A 21,603-nucleotide genomic window follows, 5' to 3' on the forward strand; every position below is an offset into this window, starting at 1 on the left:
CAGTGAGAGACTACAGCCCTTCAGCAAAAATAATGAGAATTTAAAAACAGACTTAAATCAGGAATTATTTCCCAAGGCTTGGATTATTTGTTATGGTATATCAGTTTGAGGCTTCATTTACTGTTTTCTCACATGGACAAATACACTGTCAACTGCTTCTCAAGTATTAATATGGAGGTGGCATTAATGTTGTGACTACAGGCAGCTCTTCATCCCTAAAGACCAAGTATAGTGTTCCTTATTTCCCAATAAATACTTGGCTCACACACTCTCTGATTTGCTTGGTCCTTACCCCATAGATGATAGGGTTGAGGGCTGGTGGAAGGACCACATAGATGTTGGCAACAAGAATGTGGACATAAGGGGGTATTTTTTGGCCAAATCGGTGAGTGAGAAAGGAGAAAAGAGAGGGTGTATAGAAAACAAACATGACTGCAGCATGAGAGCTGCACGTGCTCAGCGTCTTGTGACGGGCATCTTGCGATTTGAGGCGGAATACAGCATGGAGAATGTAGCCATAGGAGATTCCAACAAGTACCAGGACAAGAACAAGGAAGGAAGCAACAAAGAGACCATAGATAGCATTGATTTGAATGTTGGCACAAGCCAACTTGGCAATGCCCATGTGCTCACAGTAGGTGTGGGCAATAATGCGGGCATTGCAAAAGGGTAGACGGTGGATTAGATAGATCATGGGTAGTGTGAGCACGACTGCACTCAGTGCAACCGCTACTCCAATTCCTGACAGCACTCGGACTGTCAGGATGGTTGTATAGTGGAGGGGGTCACAGATGGCTACATAGCGGTCAAAGGCCATAGCCAGCAGAACAGCAGATTCCATTCCTGTGAAGGTGTGTATGAGAAACATCTGGGCCACACAAGTTCCAAAGCCAATTTCATGAGCATTAAACCAAAAGATACCCAACATTCGTGGTACTGAGGTTGTAGAGAGGGCCAGGTCTATGGCTGATAAAATGGCAAGAAAGAAGAACATTGGATTCCGGAGGGTTCTTTCTGTCCAAATGACTATCAAGATTGTGACATTGCCAATAAGAGCCATAAAGTAAATACAACAGAATGGCAATGAAATCCAGGCATGGGCAGTATCAAGCCCTGGGATGCCTAAAAGAAAAAATGTGGATGGATGGAATATGGTTGTATTTTGATGGGGCATTCTGGATTTGGCTAGAATAGGAGAAGAAGATATGTCTGTCCATTCCTAGAAGAAAAAAAAAAAAAAGCACAAAAATAGTTTCAAATTATTTCAAATTAGTTCTTGTTTTATTGCAGTGCAAGAGAAGGCAGTGATATCGTTTCTTAACTGGTTCCTTATACTGGATTTACCAAAAGGAAGATTCCTATTACTGGACACAATTGAACTCAAAGGACACATCATTTATGATGACTACTAGCACAGTCAATGCTTACAGATAATATAACATCTTGTGCAGTACTGATCCAAAATATTCTACAGTCTGGTACTTTTTTCATGAGTGGAGAGTGGTATCTGGATTAATACATAATGTAATAACTTCCTAAATTGAGGATGTTGAGGACAAACAGAACAAAATCAAAGACAAAATTGTGTAGCTACATATACACAGCCACACTGACATAGAAAAACACAGATATAAAAGCTATACACATATAATGATACCTTACATGCCAAATGCCTTCAGTGTGTTTTATCTAATCCTAATTTTCATACATTCAAATTTAAAATGTCACCTTCCAAACCAACAGGTCTTCCTCACTAAAGCATTCAGTAAACATTTGTAGATAAACACCATTAAATAAAGCTTCAACAGACAGACACAGGCATTCAACAAGAGCAATTTTAGACCCCAAATATTTCTTACTAGGACAATATGAATCCCTTTGTTGCTTAGATCATAGTGAGGCATAAGGCATCAAAGAGAACTTGAATAGAAGGCAACAAAGGATTTTACCCGGTTCTATATAAGGGGAACATCTAAAGGAAATAGTTGTCAGGTAAGTTGAAACAAAGGTGTTTGAAGGAAGAACTGATCATAGACATAATCTCTCCTAGGTCCGGAATAAATAATAAGGTTTTAACCTTACCTTGAGCAATACCTAGAGGATTTTACCCCATCTCTGATAATTCATGTTTAATGGGAAAATTAGATGAAACAAGGAAAGAGGAGAAAACTTTAGGGAAGCAGTAAGGCATGAGGAAAGGAAAAGGGGAAGAAACATGGGAAGCTAGGTGGAAAATAGGAAAGAGGGAAAGAATGGTAAAAAGTTCAGTCCCTGTCTGAATTTAGGTTAATTGGAGAAAATTAAAAAAAAAAAAAAACACAAAATTGTGATAAATGTATCTTCTTGAAGAGCTTCAGGCATACTGACCAACTGGCTAATCGAGGTGCTCCCTCCAAAAGTAGTAAGATGCAGGAGTCCCTCTTAGTTCCCTTAATTCCCTGCTGCCTCCTTTGGTGTTTGTTTTTAGAGCCCACTTTCACCTATGGTCCTATCCTAATTGGATTTTTCTACTGCCATGAAAAGCCATTATCATTACTATCCTGCAGTTGTCAGAGAGAATAGAAATTACTAAATACTAGAAAAATCTCTATGTTTCCTATTACTGAGTAGAAGTTGTCATCAAAGACCTCACTCTTAGTCAGTAGCCTATAGAGCAGAGTCCCGGTAGATGCACAATATTCCCTTACAAAAATTAATTGAAGTCAGCCCCCCCCAACCCGCCACCCCAGCCTTACCTCTGAGCAAAGAGATTTGGGTTAAAGCTCACTTAGATTCCTTGGTCAACATATAACCTATCTCCAGCTGGAATGGGAACTAGAGTCCCTATTATGCCCACCTTAGAGAATAGATTTTGAAACTTCTGGCCTTTTGTCTCCTGAGGGACAGCTCTGAAAATAAACCCAAGCCTTTAGCTCCCTCTGGCCTTGGGTTTTAGGACCATAATCTCAAAGTCTCCTTGGAAAGGGGCTGATTATTTGTTCTCCAGGAAGGAGGGAATGGAAAAGAAGTAGACAAAAGACAAACACACAAAAAGGCAGAGACAGACCTTACCATCAAAATATATACCCATATACATGCGCAGAATATACACGCAATAAATACTGAGAATATTCAAATGATTGTAAATTAGTATGTGGTCTTTTCAGATATTACTCTTCTCTAAAATCAGGACAAGATATTTCTGATGCATAGGCTTCTTCTTCACACATGCTTATCTTTGTGTAGAAAAAGAAAGTTCCTGATTTCCCAAGTTATTAAATTGTCATCATTGTTCTTAAGAGCTTATCTTGCCTTATTTATTGTTGCTTCTATCTACACATGCAAGGGTCTTATTTAGGTGATTTAAAGTAGTTTTTGTTCCATAACATTTACAAGGCATCCTATATAAATTATGATTACCACCTACTTTACCACACTTACTAAATTTCATGTATCTCTTTGCTGTCTAACATATAAACATCATGTTTCTGTGAATGATATTCCTTCATTCTTTTTCCATAATCGTTGGACTATATTTGTTCTTTCTCTCCTCTCCCCTCTGGTCTCCCCTTCTCTTTCCCTTTCTTTCCTTTCTTCTTTTGATTAATAACCATTGTAATAGGTGTGAAGTTGTCTCATTGTGGTTTTGATTAGAGATGTTGAGCAACTTCTTGCATGTTAATTGGCCATTTGTAGATCTTCCTCAGAGAGGGCTAGTACAGACACTTTAACAATATCAAGTCTTCTAATCCATGACCTGGGATCTCTTCCTGTTTAATTGGTTTCTTTTTTAATTCTCTCAGCAAAGTTTTATAGATTTCAGTGTACAAATCTTTCACTTCCTTGGTTAAGCTTATTCCTAAACACTTTATTTTTTTTTATCCTATTTCCAAACTGTCAAATTGCCATCTGCTTTATCATACTATTTGGGTATTTTATTTTCCATTAATTGGATTATTTTTTAAATTTCCTTTTTAGAATGTTCATTGTTAGTGGATAAAAATGCAACTGAATTTTGTATCCTGAATTTTTATTGAATTTGTTTATTATTTCTAAACTTCATATTTCGGTGGAATGTTCAAGGTTTCTACATATTAGATCATGTCATCTGAGAACAAAGATGCATTCACATTTTCCTTTCCAATTCGGATGCCTTTTATTTCTTTCTTTCTTTCTTTCTTTCTTTCTTTTTTTTTTTTTTTTTTAAGTAGGCTCCTTGCAGGTCTTGAACTCAGGGCCCTAAGATCAATACCTGAGCTGAGATAAAAATCAGATGCTTAACCAACTGAGCTAACCCAGGCATCCCTTCTTTCTCATTTCTAATTGATCTGGCCAAAACTTCCAAAATCATGTTGAATAGAAGTAGTGAAACTGGGCATCTTGGTCCTGTTCTAAGAGGAAAAACGTTCACTTTTTACCATTGAGCATGTTGTTATCTGTATAAATTGTAAATTTAGGTTTTTCTTTTTTAATGTAAGGGTTTGTGGCTATACATTTCCCTTTCCCAAGTGCCGTTTGGAATGTAATGTTTTCATTTTATTTTTGCAATGTTTTCCAATTGTTCTTGTGATTTCTTTCTTGACCCACTAATTGTTTTGTTTAATTTCTACATATTTGTGGATTTTCCAGTTTTTCCTCTATTGATTTCTAGTTTCATTCTATTATGGAAGAAATATATTCTTTCTCTGATTTCAATCTTTTTATGTTTGTTACATCTTAGCATCTTGTCTACTCTGGAGAATGTTCCATGTGCAGTTAAAACAAATGTATTTTCTGCAATTGTGTGGGATTTTCTGAATATATTATGTCCAATTGTTCTATAGTATGGTTCAAGTTCTCTGTTGGTGTAATGGATTACAATCATTGACTTTAAAGGGTGAGCAAGTTTTATATAACTGGAACAAATTGTGCTTAGTCATGGTCTATAATTCTTTTTACACATTGTTGGACTTGATTTGCTAATATTTTCTTGAGAATTTTTACATCAGTGTTCTAACAGATAGTGGTCTGTAGTCTTTTGTTGTAATGTTTTTGGTTTTGACATTAAGGAAACACTGCCCTTAAAGAACAAATTAAAAAGTATTCTATTTCTATCTTCTGAAAAGAATTGGAAAGAGTAGATATACTTCCTTTCTTATATGTCTGGTAACGTTCATCAGTAAATTAGTCTGGGCTGAGTGTTTTCTGTTTTGGAAGATTGTCAATCATTGAGACAGTTTCTTTATTAGATACCAGCCTATTCAGATCACCTAATTCTTATATGAGTTTTAGCATATTGTGTCTCTCAAGGAATTGTTTCATTTCATCCAGGTTATGGAATTTATGGGCATAGACCTGTCCCTCATATTACTTTCTTTTAATGTCCATGGACCTTTAGTGACATCCTCTCTTTCATTTCAGTAATGTGTGTCCTCTCTCGTTCTTGTTTTGTTAGCCTGGCTAGAGGCATGTTGTTATAACCAGCTTTTGGTTTCATTGATTTTCTCTATTGATTCCCTGTGTTCAATTTTACTGAGTTATACTCTAAATCTTGTTTTTTTTCTTTCTTTTATCCTGCTTATTTTTTATTTAATTTGTTCTTCCTTTTCTAGTTTCCAAGGTGGAAATTGTGATTTTTAAATTTTATATCTTTCAGGACGCCTGGGTGGCTCAGTTGTTAAGTGTCTACCTTCGGCTCAGGTCATGATCCCAGAGTCCTAGGATTGAGCCCCACATCGGGCTCACTGCTCAACAGGAAGCCTGATTCTCCTTCTCCCACTCCATTTGTGTTCCCTCTCTCACTGTGTCTCTCTCTGTCAGATAAATAAATAAAATCTTTTTAAAAAATTTATATCTTTCTTATTTTCTTTTTTTTTTCCTTTTAAAGATTTTTATTTATTTACTTGACAGATAGAGATCACAAGTACACAGAGAGGCAGAGAGAGAGAGAGAGAATGGAGGAAGCAGGCTCCCCGTGGAGTAGAGAGGCTGATGCGGGGCTCAATCCCAGGACCCTGAGACCATGACCTGAGCCAAAGGCAGAGGCTTTAACCCACTGAGCCACTGAGCCACCCAGGCACCCCTCTTTCTTGTTTTCTAATATATGCATTCAGTGCTGTAAATTTTTCTCTAGGCACTGCTTTAGCTGCCTTCACAAGTTTTGATATATTTTGTTTTAGTTTTATTTAGCTCAAAATATCTTTTATTATCTCTTTGAGATTTCTTCTTTCACTCATTATTTAGGAGTATATTGTTGAATCCCCAAGTATTTGGGTATTTCTCAGCTCTCTTTCTTTTGTTGTTTCCATTGTAACTCTTTTGTGGTCTAAGAGCATACATTATGTGATTTCTATTCTTTCAAATTTGTTAAGGTGGTTTTATGGCTCAAAACAGGCTCTATCCTGGTGAGTGTTCCATGAAAGTTTGAGAATAATTTGTATTTTGCTGTTGTTGGATAGAGCCGTCTATAGAGGTCAATTATATCTGGTTGATCAATGATGTCATTTAGTTTGACTGTATCCTTACTGACTTTTCTGCCTGCAGCATCTGTCCTTTTATGATAAATGTATGTTGAATTCTCCAAATGTAGTAGTAGGTTTATCTATTTCTCCTTGGCTTTTATATCATATATTTTGATAATTCTGTTTTTAGCTACATATATATTAAAGATTATTATTGTTGTTTTAACTGAGAATTTTATATAATTCTATTTTGTCTCCTTTCTTAGCATATCAGTTGTACTTCTTTTTATTTTATTTTTTTACTGTTTTTAGTCACTGCCCTAGAGTTTGCAGTATACGTTTACTTTCAAATAACACTGTAAGTCTACTTTCAAATAACACTATACCACCATGAGAGTACCTTTTAATAACAAATTAACCCTAATACCTCCCTCCTGTCCTTTGTATCATTGCTGGCATTCATTTTGCTTATTCATGTACATGCACATACATTTATCTAACAGGTAAACATTTATTCAAAATAATTATAGCAACTATGTGTAAATGTATGTTTATATATAATGTTCATATAATTATTTTGAACAATCAACCTTTTAGGTAAATTACAAAGAAGAAAATGAAAAGATTTTATTTTACTTTTACTTATTTCTTCTTTAGTGCTCTTCTTTTCCTTAAGTAGATTTGAATGTTTGGCTTATATCATCTTCCTTCTCTCTAAGAATTTACTTAACATTTCTTTCAAGCTGGTGTACTTATACCAAAATATCTCAATTTTTGTTTGAGAAATTTTTTATTTCTCCTTCATTTTTGAAGAATTATTTTTCAGGGTACAGATTTCTCCTTTTTTTTTTTTTTTTCCCCCTGTCCTAACACTTTAAAATTTCACTCCATTTTTCTTGCTTGCATGGTTTCTGAGGACAAATTAGATGTAATTTTTATCTTTGTTTCTTTGTAGCCAACGTGGTGGTGTTGCTGTTGTTTTAAACTCTGGCTTCTTTTAGGATTTCCCCCCCCCCCCATCTTTGACATTTTGCTGTTTGGAGATGATATGCCTAGATCTATTGTTTTGTTGGCATTTATCCTACTTGGTATTCTCTGAAATTCTTTGATAAGTAGTTTGATGTCTGGCATTAATTTGAGAAAATTCTCCATCAGTATCACTTCAGATATTTCTTTTGTTCTTGTCTCTCCTTTTTCTCCTTCTGGTATTCCCTTTATTCATATGTTCCATAGTGTGTAGTTATTAGTTGTCCTACAGTCCTTAGATATTGCTTTCTTGCTTTCTTTCTTTCTTTTTCTTTTCTCTTCTTTCTTTCTTTCTTTTTTTTTTTTTCTTTTTTTCTTTTTTTAGTCTTATTTCTCTTTGCCTCTCATTTTGGGAAGTTTCTATTGAGATATTCTCATGATCAGAGATTCTTTCTTTGGTATGTCCAATCTACTAGTTAATAATCCCCTCAAAGTCTTTCTTCATTTTTGTTACTTTTTTTTTTAACTTTAGCATTTCTTTTTGGTTCTTTCTTAGGATTTCCATCTGTCTGCTTACATGGCCCATGTGTTCTTGCATGATGTGTGTTTCATCCAATAGAGTCCTTATTATATTAATAATAGTTTTTAAAAGTCATGGTCTGGTAATTCCAACATCCTTGCCATATCTAAGTTTGGTTCCAGCTTTGGCTTTTTCTCTTCAAATTGTGTTTTTGCCTTTTAGTATGTCTTGTAATTTCTTCCTGATAGCTAGACACAATGTCTTGGGTTAGAAAACTGCCACAAATAGGCCTTTAGTAATGTGGCAGTAAGATGTAGGAGAGGGGGAATGTTCTATTGTTCCATGATTAGTTCTCAGTCTTTTAGTAAACTTTTATATCTGAGCTATAAATTTCCTGTGTTATGCCCAATTTCCCCTTCATTCCCCTTAGGAGGAACCAGATGTCTAGGGTGGACTGAAATTGGCTCTTTCCCTTTTCCCATCTGGAAGGCTGGAGTCAGCCAGAATTGAGTATTTCCTTTCCTCCAAACCAGTTAGACTCTGATAAAACCTTAGCAGGTTAGGGTTTGGCTAACTAGTTTTTCCTAAATGCAGACCTTGTTAAAAAGAACAGAATGCTCTGATGTATTTCAAAATGGTTCACTTTCCCCTGCCCCTGCCGAATGAGAGGTTTTTGTTTTATAACAGCGTGAGGACCCGATGAGCTCCTGTATGTAAAACTTATGAAAGAGTGGGGACCGATGAATGACTGGGTTCCCCTGGAGTTTATCTCTCAGGCTTGCCCACACTAAGCCTCTAGCAACTAGTCAGTTGTAGTTTGTATTTTCTTATCCTGGCACTGCTTCCCATGGAGATTTCTGCTCCAGTAAATTGTATTCTTCTGTCTTAACTTACTGGTTTCTTCAGCTACGGAAGCAGCAGTTTGCCCTGTGATCTTGCTTCTCTTATGGGTCCAAGAAGAGTTGCTGACTTTTCAGTTGGTTCCGTTTTTTACTTGTTGTTAGGGTGCGGTGTAAACTTCCAGCATCTCACATGCTAGAATGGAAAACTGAAGTCTGGATTCTGTTTTGTTTTGTTTTTTAATATTTTGTTTATATATTTGACAGAGAGAGAGAGAGATCTCTCTAACAGAGAGCAGAGAGCCTGATGTGGGGTTCGATTCGGGGCTTGATCCCAGGACCCTGAGACTGTGACCTGAGCCGAAGGCAGAGGCTTAACCCACTAAGCCACCCAGGCGCCCCTGGATTCTGTTATTTTAATCCATCCTGCCACTCTTTGTTTTGACTGGGGATTTTTAAACATTTACATTTAAAATAATTATTCATAAGGAAAGATTTATTATTATCATCTTATTGTTTTCTGTATGTCTTATATTTTTTGTCCCTCCTTTCCTCTCTTACTGCCTGCCTTTGTATTTTTTTTTTAATTTTTGCAATGACACTTTTTGATTCCTTAACATTTCCTTTTGTGAATATTTGACAAATATTTTCTCTGTGATTGCCAGAGGGATTATATATAACATCCTAAAGTTATAACAATGTATTTTAAACTGGTAACAACTAGACTGCAATCACATACATACAAAAGTTCTACTCCTCCCTTTAGAGCTCCACCATCCACACTCTGTTATTAATGCTACGAAGTACATCCTTATATGTTGTGTACCCATTAACTTAGATTTATAATTCTGTTTGTGCTTTTGTCTTTCCTATCCTGCAGCAGAATAAAAAGTAGAGTTATGAACCAAAATTATGATCATACTGGTTTTTACATCTGTGTGTGCCTTGTCTTTACTGAAGAACTTTATATTTTTGTATAGGTTTGAGTTACTCTCTAAGTTCCTTGAATTTCAACATAAAAGACTCCCTTTAACATTCCTTGCCGAGAATGTCTAGAGATAATGAACTCTCTCAGTTTTTGTGTACCCGGAAATGTCCTAATTTTTCCTTTATTTTTGAAGGGCAGTTTTGCTAGATAAGGAATTCTTGGTTACTTTTTCTAATAATTTAAACATACCATCCCCCTCTCTTCTGGCCTGCAAATTTTATGTCTCAAGTTGACATTGGGATGAAGTTGATGTATACAAGGAATAAAGAATGTGTTCTGTATTTTTTCAGTTCCCTTCAGGTCCTATCATGTGATTGATAAATTATACCAAAATACTAAGAGATGGCTTCATCTATAACTATCCCTGAAATTAGGAAGATTACCAAACCTTTTACCAAAGTACAATTACTGCCCTTCTCCTAGTGATTCCATCAGGACCTGGTTGTGTCAGATGTTATCCCTGCTTATCCTCTGAGATCACCATGTTGAAGCTGCTATATATAGAAACTGCATGTTTAGATTGTTTCTTTGTTCTGAATCAGTTTCTTCATGAGCTAATTAAGGTTATGAAACAAGAAATGCATGGAGAGAAAGATATAGTCTGAATGATCTAAGGAAAACTTTCAAGGACATGGGATTTTCTTAACATCTTTTTACTTTCTGAATGTCCTGGAGTCAAGAGGGAAGATGCAATTCTTTGAAACTGAGAGAATACACATTTTTCATTCTTTATGGATAAAATGAAAAAAAATCTAGGAAGCAAAGATCTTTTTAATGATATCATAAAACGAGGATTATCTCTCATTTTGACCATATTTCATATTACATGAATCTACTGAAGGAACGAAATAAGGCTACTTCATGATCTCCATACTCAATGACAGGTTGGCATTTTCAGGGAGATGATACCATAGACATTGTATTATGTGTGTTTGTACCAAAAAAAAAAAAAAATTAGAAACCAGTGTGTGTGTATTTGTGAGTGTGTGTGCTTTCTAGTTCTGTTTTTGCAATGCTCTGTATTATATCTGTAACTTCAACATGTACTTAGCACCGAAACAAGTGACAGCCGCTACATTAATCTAGATTATAACATTTCCTGTTGGTTACGCGCTTACACATGAATACTGGGGACCTTTGTTTACCCACAGAATTTTATTTCTCTTTAATCTCTTTCTAACCTTTGAGTCCCAGCTACACTAGATTTATTTCATTACATCATGATTATCCTTCCCAATGGAACTTCGTTTATGGTCCTTTCCTTTTCCTTTGTTCGTGTGTGTGTATATGGGTGCAGATAGGTGGGTATGCATTATCTATATCTATACCTAAATATCTATATTCAGAACCCAGGGGAAAAACTCATGCAATCCTCACATTCCAGCCTAAGTAGAAGGTTTTTCTTAACTTACTAAACTTAATTTGATCCCTTGCTGTCATTTCTCTGTAACTCGTCCTTCCCTCTCCTTTGGGAAAAGTTTTTGCCTTATAAATTACCTGTTTAAAGTTATAGTGTAATTGCTTGTTAAAAGCTAAATCATGGGGGAGAAAAGCTATAGTTATGTTCTTCAAGCGTTTTTCACTATAATGAAGCTAGGTTCTAATAAATAGAAAAGCCTAGAAACAAAATATAATATATATATATATATTTATATGGGGAATATAAGAGTTTTGGCACGAATCAGGAAAGCCTATATAGAGATAACTCTGTGTAACTTCTTATTAGTTTTTATTACTTTTATGAGACTTTGTTTGAGATATAAGGAAAGCAGATTCTCCTTAAAAAATGATGATAACATAACCACATACATACTAAGTACTGCGTTAATAGACAATAAGAAAAGCAGAAAACTGGTAACCAAGGGTTACTCTACAACTGGAGCATTTGTAGTGACTTAAAAGTTAGTTCTTCAACTCTCCCAGCTCCTGCTTCATGCTCAATTCCTTTATCCCAGGGCTTCTCTGCCACAGAGGTTTGACTATCTGTTGGAACTATAGGAAGAGGTATAAAGAAACCCACTACAATCAGTAACTGGTGCCTAAAGCATCATTAGGTAAATATACCAGTCCAATAAATAAACTGTTGTGCATGTTTGGAAATTTGGGTTTCTGGATCAATAAATGAAGGAGCACAATTTGTATACAGCTGTGCAGTGAAATAATCTAAATCTGAAAAAAAAAAATAAGAGGATAAAAAGGTAGTGAGGGGTTAATGTTAAGAAATACCTTATCCTTACAAACAGGTATCTGTTGGTTCAAAAAAACATAATATGTGCCTACTTAAGTAGTACATGATAGAAAGAAATAGACAAAAAGAAAAAAAGTAACATCGTTGATAAATTTGACAGATTAGTTACATATGCAGAGTGGCAAATCAAAGGCTAAAGGTAGAAATTGAGTTGATTCTACTTCAAAAGTTGTGCCAAAGACTTCAATATTGTGTCCAGAGATAGACAAAGACCACTTATTTCTATTCCTCACATGAATGGCACAGTGGATTATAAGGGTCCTTTCAATAACTCCTAGATATTTTCACAAGGCCTCTGCTAGATCACTTCCAGTTATGGAAAACTCACTGACCTGGGGGAAATACTGAATGAGAGCTCAAGGAAAAAACTCAGTAACCTCTCAGTAAATATTTGTTGAACTAAGTACAAGTGTGACTAAAGATGGAATCTTTTATTGCAAATGAAGGGACAAGGTGACATATAGGTCCCTGATATAATAAGTATTATCTTTCTGTACTTCTGTCATTTGGTATGTTATTACCAATTTTAGCATTATTATCCTAGTGAATTTAAATACACATGATTATGACTTGAATTGTTTTTAGCAACAGATCAATAAGGGTCTTCTTGAACTGAACCTCCACGTTTTCAGCATCTGGTGGTGCTGCTTCCTCTTCAGAAGTAGTGACAAAAAGCAAAGGGAAAAGTAACATGCCTCCTCTCAACACTTCTCGTCCCTCTCCTGTCACCTTCCTGCTAATGGGCATCCCGGGACTAGAGCACCTGCATGTCTGGATTGGGATTCCCTTCTGCTCCATGTATGTGGTGGCTGTGGTGGGGAATGTGACCATCCTGGCCGTGGTGAGGGCAGAGCGAAGCCTCCATGAGCCTATGTTCCTCTTTCTCTGCATGCTCTCCATCACAGATCTGGTCCTCTCCACATCCACCCTGCCACGAATGCTCTGTCTCTTCTGGCTCGGAGCCCATGACATTACTTTTGATGCCTGCCTGACCCAAATGTTCTTCATTCACAGTTTTACTGCTGTGGAATCAGGCTTTTTCCTGGCCATGGCCTTTGACCGTTATGTCGCCATTTGTCATCCACTGCGCCATACCACGATTCTCACTCATGCTCGCATCACCATAATGGGTATTATCGTGGTGATTCGGGGCATAGCTTTCTTTTCTCCACATCCCATCCTGCTCAAACAGCTGCCCTACTGCAGAACACGAATCATTGCCCATACCTACTGTGAGTTCATGGCTGTGGTGAAGTTAGCGTGTATGGACATAAGGGCCACCAAGAGTTATAGCCTCAGTATGGCTTCTATCATTGGCTCATGTGATGCCATTCTCATTGCTGTATCCTATGCCTTCATCCTCCGCTCTGTATTCCGCCTGCCATCCCGAGAAGCTGGCTTTAAGGCTTTGGGCACATGTGGATCACATGTCTGTGTTATTCTTGTGTTCTATTCCACGGCTGTTTTTTCCATTTTCACTCACCGTTTTGGGAAGAATGTGCCTGCACATATCCATATTTTTATTGCAAATATGTACCTTTTGGTGCCCCCTTTCCTCAACCCCATTGTGTATGGAGTAAGGACCAAGAAAATAAGGGAGCGCGTTCTTAGGACATTAATGGTTAAAGTTGCTTGATTTTAGTTGGATTGACAAAATGTTTATTCAGGTCATTGACAAAATAAATGGAAATAAAAGAGATGATATGAGTAAGATAACTTACTGCTCTTACTCCTGCAAGTTGAATTGCATCTACTGCCTGAAAGTTCTCTTTTGCTTACTACATGTCTGTGAATTTCAAAAATTCTAATCTAACAAGTTATTTCAGCTTAGTCATTTATTAAATATTGGAGGACAAATTGTTAATCTCCTTCTAACTGTATGTCTTTTGGAGGATAATTACAAATAGAAAGAGAAAAAGAAGAGAAAAAGACATACATTGCAAACAAAATAAGATTTCTCTAGAGAACTAAATGATGGATAATTTCCTACTCTTGTTTATAGAACAGTTTAGGATACAACTGAAAAAGCTTCCACTGATGTTTCTCTTTGTTAATATATATTTGTATGTCAAGAAAAAACCATGAAGGTCGATCTGTCATCTATGTATCTATCTATCCAATATTACCATTCATGTTTTTAGCATTAAGGCGGAATGTAACTAAAGGGTGATTACTAATGCCTTTTTTATTATTGTGATAAAATACCATAACATAATAGTTATTATTTTAACCACTTTTAATTGTCCAGTCCAGTGATTCATGCATTCACATTGTTGTGCAATCATCACCATCAACCTTCTTCAGAGATTTTTTTTATCTTCCCCATCTGGAATTCTATGCATTAACATTAACTCCTCATTCCCTACATCCCCTGACAACTACTATTATACTTGCTTTCTCTGTGAATTTGGCTACTCTAGGTACTGCATCCAAGTGGAATCATAACAGTATTTGCCCTTTTGTGATTGGCTTATTTCATTCAGCATAAAATCTTCAAGGCTCATTCATGTTGTAGAATGCATCAGAATTTCCTTCCTTTTTAATGTTGAATAATATTCCTATATATTATAGTGGACTACAGTTACACAGAGAAAACATATATAGATCTAGATGTAGATTCCTATCTATCATCTATCTATTATCTACCTATCTTACATTTTATCTATCCATTTATCTGTGGATGGATATTTTGCTTCTACCTTTTGGTTATTGTGAATATTGCTGCTATGAATATAGTTGTATAAATATCTGGTCAAGTCCCTGTTCTAATTTACTTGGGACACATATCCAGAAGTCAAATTGCTGTATCATATGGTAATTCTTTGTTTTCATTTGTAAGGAACGATCATCCCTTTTTCTACAGCATCTGTATCGTTTTACATTCCCACTAGCAATGCACAAGTGTTCATGTTCATGCACAAGTGCACATGTTTTCATAGCCACACCAACTGCTGTTTCTTTTTTAATTTAATTTTTTTAAAGTAATAGCTATCCTAATAAATGTAAAGTAATGTCTCATTGTGGTTTTTGATTTTCATTTCCCTAAAAATCATTAATGTTGAACATCTTTTCATGTGTTTATTTGCCATTTGTACACATTCTTTGCAAAAATGTTTATTCAGGTCATTTGCTCATTTTCTGATCCAGTCATTCTGTTGTTATTGTCACTGCTGTTGAGTTTTAGAAGTTCTTTATATATCCTGGATATTAATTTCTTATCAGATGTATGATTTTCAAGTATCCTCTCCCATTCTGTGGTTTGCCTCCTTTTTACTCTGTTGATAGTGTCCTTTGATGCACTAAAGTATTTTATTCTGTTCATTTTTAATTAAAGTATAATCAACATACAGTGTAATATCAGTTTCAGGTGTACAATATAGTGATTCAACACTTACATATATCACCTGGAACTCATCACAGCAGGTACATTCCTTAATCTGCATCACCTATATCACTCATCCCCTCAACCACTTCTCCTTTGGCAACCACCAGTTTGTTCTCTGTATTTAAGCACAGAAGTTTTAATTTTGATGAAGTCCTGCTTTTTTTTTTTTTTTACTTCTGTTGCTTATGTTTTGGTGTCATATTCAAGATATTGTCAAATGCAATGTCATGAAGTTTTTCTTTTCTTTTTTTCCTAAGAATTTGATAGCTTTAGCTCTCCTATTTAGATGTTTGATCCATTTTTACTAATCTTTTATATGCTGCTGTGAGTCCAACTTCATTCTATTGTATGTGGATCTGTAGTTTTTTCATCACCATTTGTTGAAAAAAAATTATTCTTTCCCCATTGAATGATCTTGTAGAAATTACCTGACCATATGTGTGAGAGTTTAATTGGGAGCTTTCCTTTTTATTCCATAGGTCATATGTCTATCTTTAGGCCAGTAACATACTGGTTTAATGACTGTCACTCGGAATAAGTTCTGAAATCAGGAAGTATGAGACCTGAACTTTGTTTTTATTTTTCAAAAAAAAAAAATTTTGGCTATTTTGTTTTCCTTGAAATTTTGTATGAATTTTACATTGGATTTTTCTGTTCAAAAATGCCAGTATGACTTTGATAGGAATTGCATTGAATTTGTAGATCACTTTGGGTAGTATTAACTTATTAACAATATTATGTCTTCCAATCTATGGGTATGGGATAATTCTCCATTTATTTGTGTCTTCATTAATATCTTTCAACAATGTTTTATATTTTTTACTGTACAAGTATTTGTCTCTTTGCTTAAATCATTCCTATTTTATTCTTCTTGATATTATTATAAATGGAATTATTTAGATAATTTCCTTTTGACATTGTTCATTATTGGTGTATAAAAATGCAATTTTTGATTTTTGCATGTTGATTTTGAATCCTGCAATTTTGGTAATTTATTTATTAGTTCTACTAGGGGTGTGTGTGTGTGTGTGTGTGTGTGTGTAAGAGAGAGAAAGAGAGAAAGAGAGATCTTTATGGTTTTCTTCTTAAAAGATCAAGTCATCTGTAAACAGAGATATTATATCTTCCTTCCCAACTGGGATGCCTTTTTTTTTTCTTGTCTATTTATTCTGGATACAACTTCCAGTACTATGTTAAATATAAGTGATAGAAATGGGTATTCTTTGTCTTGTTCCTGGTCTTAGAGAAAAAACTTTCAGTCTTTCACCATTGAGTACAATGTTAGCACAAGTGTTTTTCATATATGGCCTTTATTATGTTGGGGTCAAGGTTACTGGTTATTTTTTATTATTCCCTTCTAATATTAAAAAAAAAAAGTTAACTAGGTAATACTGTCATTCTTTCAAATCAACCAATTACCAAAGCCATATAGTACTGTGAAAGGTATCTGTATTAGTTAGAATCTAACCAGGAAACTAAAACGTCTTGAATATTTAGTATAGGGCATCTTCAATACTAATAATTATATAAGCTATAGAACTTCCAAGAAGTGAAATATTTGAAAATAAAGTCTCCGAGAAATTAAGAAGTATAGGTACTCATTGGGGTACCTGGGTGGCTTAGTTGGTTAAGCCTCTGATCTTGATCTTAGCTCAGTTCTTGATCTTGGGGTCATGAGTTCCAGCCCTGCATTGGACTCCATGCTAAGTCTGGAGTCTACTTAAGAAATAAAAAAAAAAAAATTTTTTTTCTTTCTTTTTTTTTAAATTTTATTTTATATATTTTTTCAGTGTTCCAAAATTCATTGTTTATGCACCACACCCAGTGCTCCATGCAATACGTCCCTCCATAATACCCACCACCAGGCTCACTCCACCCCCTATACCCCCAAAACCCTCAGTTTGTTTCTCAGAGTCCACAGTCTCTCATAGTTCGGTATCTTTGAGATTTGATTGATATATGAGATATGATTTGTATTTCTTATACAAAAAATTTTTTGAAGAACTGTGGGAAGCCATACCAACTCTAGGTCAGTGAAACAGAGAGAGGAATCAGGAGTTCAATCATATCTCAAAGATATGAGTCTCTCAGTGGAAGCTTAAACCATGGAAGTCCCCTATGGCAGGATCTGGAGTCCTGGAGCAGATGGCAGTTAAAAAGAGTGAGAAATAGGGAGAAATAAACCAGGTTTTTCTTTCTTTTTCCCTAATATTTTCCCACCAGTGCCTCATTGAGCAAACCCAGCATAAACAGAGATCATCTGTGATCCTGGAAAATATAGCCTATAATGTTCATCACTCCTGAAATACAGAAATAGGATAGGAGGATGAGGAAGGTCATATTTATAAGGAAAACATACCCATTAATTTCATAACACACTAACCAAAATGTAATTAATGATTCTTTTGTAGAGGGGGATAACGAATATACTGTACTTGATTAAACAAGTAAAGTTCAGGGGTGATTCAAGAACAAGAACATTACTAGAAAATATCCTAGAGCTTCAGTTGTTTTCCAGAACTAAATAAGATTCAGGTAAGTTACTTTAGAATATCTGGAGACATATGGGAATGTTAATGCTGACACCCTAATTAATTCATAAATGTGTACCTTTCTGGTATCCCCCACTCCTTCTAGCTCTCATCACATACAATGTAAGAAGGCATTAATTTACAACCTCTGAATGTGCTTAGGCTCAGGGGGTATAATAAATCAAGTATCTCAAGAGACTTGGTAGTCCAGAGGCCATCTCCTTTTTGTTTCTAAGCTAAGAGCTTAGGTGGTGAAGACACTACAAGATTGACTTCGTTCAAGAGACCAAATTGTGCCTGGAGAGACTGGGAGAAACTAGTGAAATTGTTTACAATCAGATAGCATTCTCTTGAGTGCAGATAGGCAGGATATTCCTTGCAGGCCTCTGGTCCCCCAAGAAAAGAGGTATAATGGCTTCTGCAGTTATAGCCAGTATTAAGCTGACCCTCAGGGTGAGCAATGAGACCATCTCATTGTAGAGGTAAGATAACCAGGATATAGGGTGAAAAACTGTAGTTGAGTTGGGATGGGAAAATTCAGGGCTTTCATGAGAAGGGAATTATGGAGCCTATGATAGGGCTCTAGATCCAGTCTTAAGTAATGAAGAGAGCACCTACGGTTCTCTGAAAGATGCTTAAACTTCTTAACAAAAAATAAGGTAGAAGATGAACTCAATATTTAAGATGATCTGAAACCTTTGTTCATAACTATTAATCCACTCCTAGGATTTAGTACTGAACCACATTTGTCAAAACCTTTAAAAAAAAATCACACTTAGTTTTATTCTGAGTGAAAGGATACCTCATGTTACATAAGATCACCATATACCAATATTTAAACCAAAATAATGATTTATCATTTCAAAATTTTGTATTGTTAGGATACCTTTCCAAAATAATTGCTCACAGATTCTAAGGCACTCTTTCTGGCAAGCTGATATGTGGGAGCCAAGAGTTGCATTTAAAAGTTGGCTTCAGAAATCAGACCTGTAAACGCAGACAACAAACCGAGGGTTGCTAGAAGGAAGGGGGTGGGAGATAGAAAAAATGGGTAAAGAGAAGTGGGAGATAGAGGCCTTCAGTTATGAAATGAATTAAGTCACAGGAATAAAAGGCACAATATAGGGCATACAGGGGGGAAAGTTTGCTTTGGAAACAAAAGTCAGTGTGAAGTATATTGTCTGATTGATGAATGTATTACTCACCTTCTGGAAAAAATTGATTTTTTACAAAAAACATACAAATATCTGGTAATCTGAATACTCATGTTTTTCAGAATTAGTCATTTTCTCTATAGTCCTTTGCTAAGTATTTTCTTATCATTCAGTTGAACTCATTTTATGAAGATAAGTGTCCTTCATTTATTAGCTCAATGAATCATCTTTAAAAATAAGACCAGTTTTGTTCATACCTCTTCATTCTGCTTTTTTAGATAATTTCCCCAATTGTTCTTTAGTATTTCCCAAGTCACCTTTTCCTTATATCTGTAAGTTCTATCATTGGGAGGGGAATAAGACAGTTAAAATATCACAAATCACTGATCTCATTTGTGATGGTGGTACTTACACTTTTTTGCTTTTCTCAAACAGTAGAAAATTATATCTTCATTCTCAGTAATATATCAACTACTACTTCTGGAATACTTCTGAAATGCATCTGGCTAACTGAGCAACACTTTCTGGAAAAAAAAAAGTCAAGGAGATAGAATAGATAGATAGATAGATAATAGCTAGCAAGCTAGATAGATGATTTTCTACTGATTTTTCTTACCCTCCAAAACGCAGTCCCATGTATTTGATGCCTTTCAAGATTATATTACTGAAGGATTAATTCTATAGCCAGCATCCATTCTGGCCTAGAATAAAAAAAAAACCCTGATATTCATATATTTATAATTTTTGTGATTTTTTAAAATTTGGACAGGGCCATGGAATATCTACTGTTTGCATAATGTTAAATTATAACAGGACCAATCTTCACCCTGCCACCTTCCTACTGCTTGGCATCCCAGGATTGGAGACTGTCCACGTATGGATTTCTATCCCTTTTTGCCTCGTCTACATAGTGTCATTAATGGGAAATGTTGCCCTTCTATTCATTATCAAGACAGACCACAAACTGCATGAACCTATGTACCTCTTTCTATGTATGCTGTCTGTGGGTGATTTGATGCTTACTTCTTCTACACTTCCCAAGATTCTCAGCCTCTTCTGGTTCAATTACAGAGAGATCTACTTTGAAGCTTGCCTCACTCAAATGTATCTTATTCATTCTCTGTCTACCATGGAATCTGGGTTTATTTTGGCCATGGCTTTTGACCGCTACATAGCCATCTGCCACCCATTAAGACATTCCACTATCCTAACACCTGCAGTGATTGTAGGCTTGGGTTTGGGCATTGTCTTCAGAGGAGCTATACTCCTCAGTCCACACCCCTTTCTACTGCGGTGGCTTTCCTACTGCCGAACTAATGTCATCCCCCATACCTACTGTGAGTTTATGGCCCTGATAAAGCTGGTTTGCACCGAGACCAAGATTCGTAGAGCCTACAGCCTAATTGTGGCATTCCTGACAGGGGGACTGGATTTCATATTGATCATCTGTTCTTATGTCCTTATTCTTCTCACTGTCTTTAATCTCCCATCCAAAGCTGCCCGCCTCAAGACCTTAAGTACATGTGTCTCCCATGTATGGGTCATCTTAGTGTTTTATACACCAGCCTTTTTCTCTTTTCTCACTCATAGGTTTGGCCACCATATTGCTCCACATATCCACATTTTTATAGCCAATATATATCTTCTTATTCCACCCATGATGAACCCTATTATTTATGGTGTGAAAACCAAGAGAATCAGGGAGAGATTCTTTAAATTCTTAACAATCAAATGTATTTAAAATCATGTCTTACTGCTTGGAAGATTATCCCTTTGTTTTTTTTTTCTTTCAAAAGTTTGACACTCTGGTTAAGAATATCTTGATTTCATTCTACTTGGAATTTGCTGAGCTTCTTGGATTAAAGGTTTTTGTTTTTTTTTTTAAAGCAATTTTTGAAAAATTTCAGCCAATATTTCTTCAAACGTTATTTCTGTCTCTCTTGTCATTTTCAGTTTTCTTTTATAAGTATGTTGCTATTTTTTGTTAGTATCCTGAAAGTTTTTGAGACTTTGTTTTTCTGCATTTTTTTTTCTTGCTTCTTTAGTTGGGTAGTCTCAATTGGTCTTTCTTCACGTTTGCTTATTCATTTCTTTCTACAAGTTCAAATATGCTTTTGAGCACCGGGAGTGAATTTTACATTTCATTTATTATATTTTTCCATTATATTTGTTTTTTTTTTTTTGTAATTCCTATCTCTTTATTTATATTTTCTATTTGGTGACACATAATTCTCAAACTTTTTTTTTTCTGCTTTAGACTTGGTTTCTTTTAGTTCATAGAACTTATTCATAATAGCTGATATGAAGTCTTTGATTAGAAAGCAAATTTTTATTTTGAGTGTTTTTTTTTTAAATCTTGTGCATGTGCTATGCACACAGGTATATGGTTTTCTAGATTCTTAGGACTATGTTGGAATTTTTCAAACTCTCTGATAGGCATCTCATTCTCTGTTTTTTGCTTGTTTGTTTGTTTGTTTAAGTTTTATGGTCAGTCTTTTGTTAGCCCAATCAGTATATTTGCCTTAAGATACCCCAATGGTAAACAATTGCCAC

General features: G+C 35.5%; 2 protein-coding genes across 2 annotated transcripts in view; one reads left to right on the forward strand and one right to left on the reverse strand.

Annotated features, from left to right (window-relative positions):
* Window positions 1-238: 238 nt before the first annotated feature.
* Window positions 239-21,603, reverse strand: part of LOC308350874 (uncharacterized protein) — a gene marked incomplete at both ends in the record, with an annotated part of 62,698 nt that continues 41,333 nt past the window's right edge. Inside the window, 2 exons of the mRNA XM_080816338.1 lie at window positions 239-1,219; window positions 13,041-13,224. Of these exons, the coding sequence (XP_080672464.1) occupies window positions 239-1,219; window positions 13,041-13,224 (1,165 nt within the window). The remainder of the gene's footprint in view (window positions 1,220-13,040; window positions 13,225-21,603) is intronic.
* On the forward strand, window positions 12,672-13,616 carry LOC308350082 (olfactory receptor 52D1-like; the record flags this gene model as incomplete). The annotated part of the gene is made up of 1 exon (XM_080815084.1): window positions 12,672-13,616. The coding sequence occupies one exon, from the start codon at window positions 12,672-12,674 to the stop codon at window positions 13,614-13,616; it is 945 nt and encodes a 314-aa protein (XP_080671210.1).

The sequence above is a fragment of the Martes martes genome, assembly GCF_963455335.1.
Source record: "Martes martes genome assembly, chromosome: 10".
Classification (NCBI taxonomy): Eukaryota; Metazoa; Chordata; class Mammalia; order Carnivora; family Mustelidae; genus Martes; species Martes martes.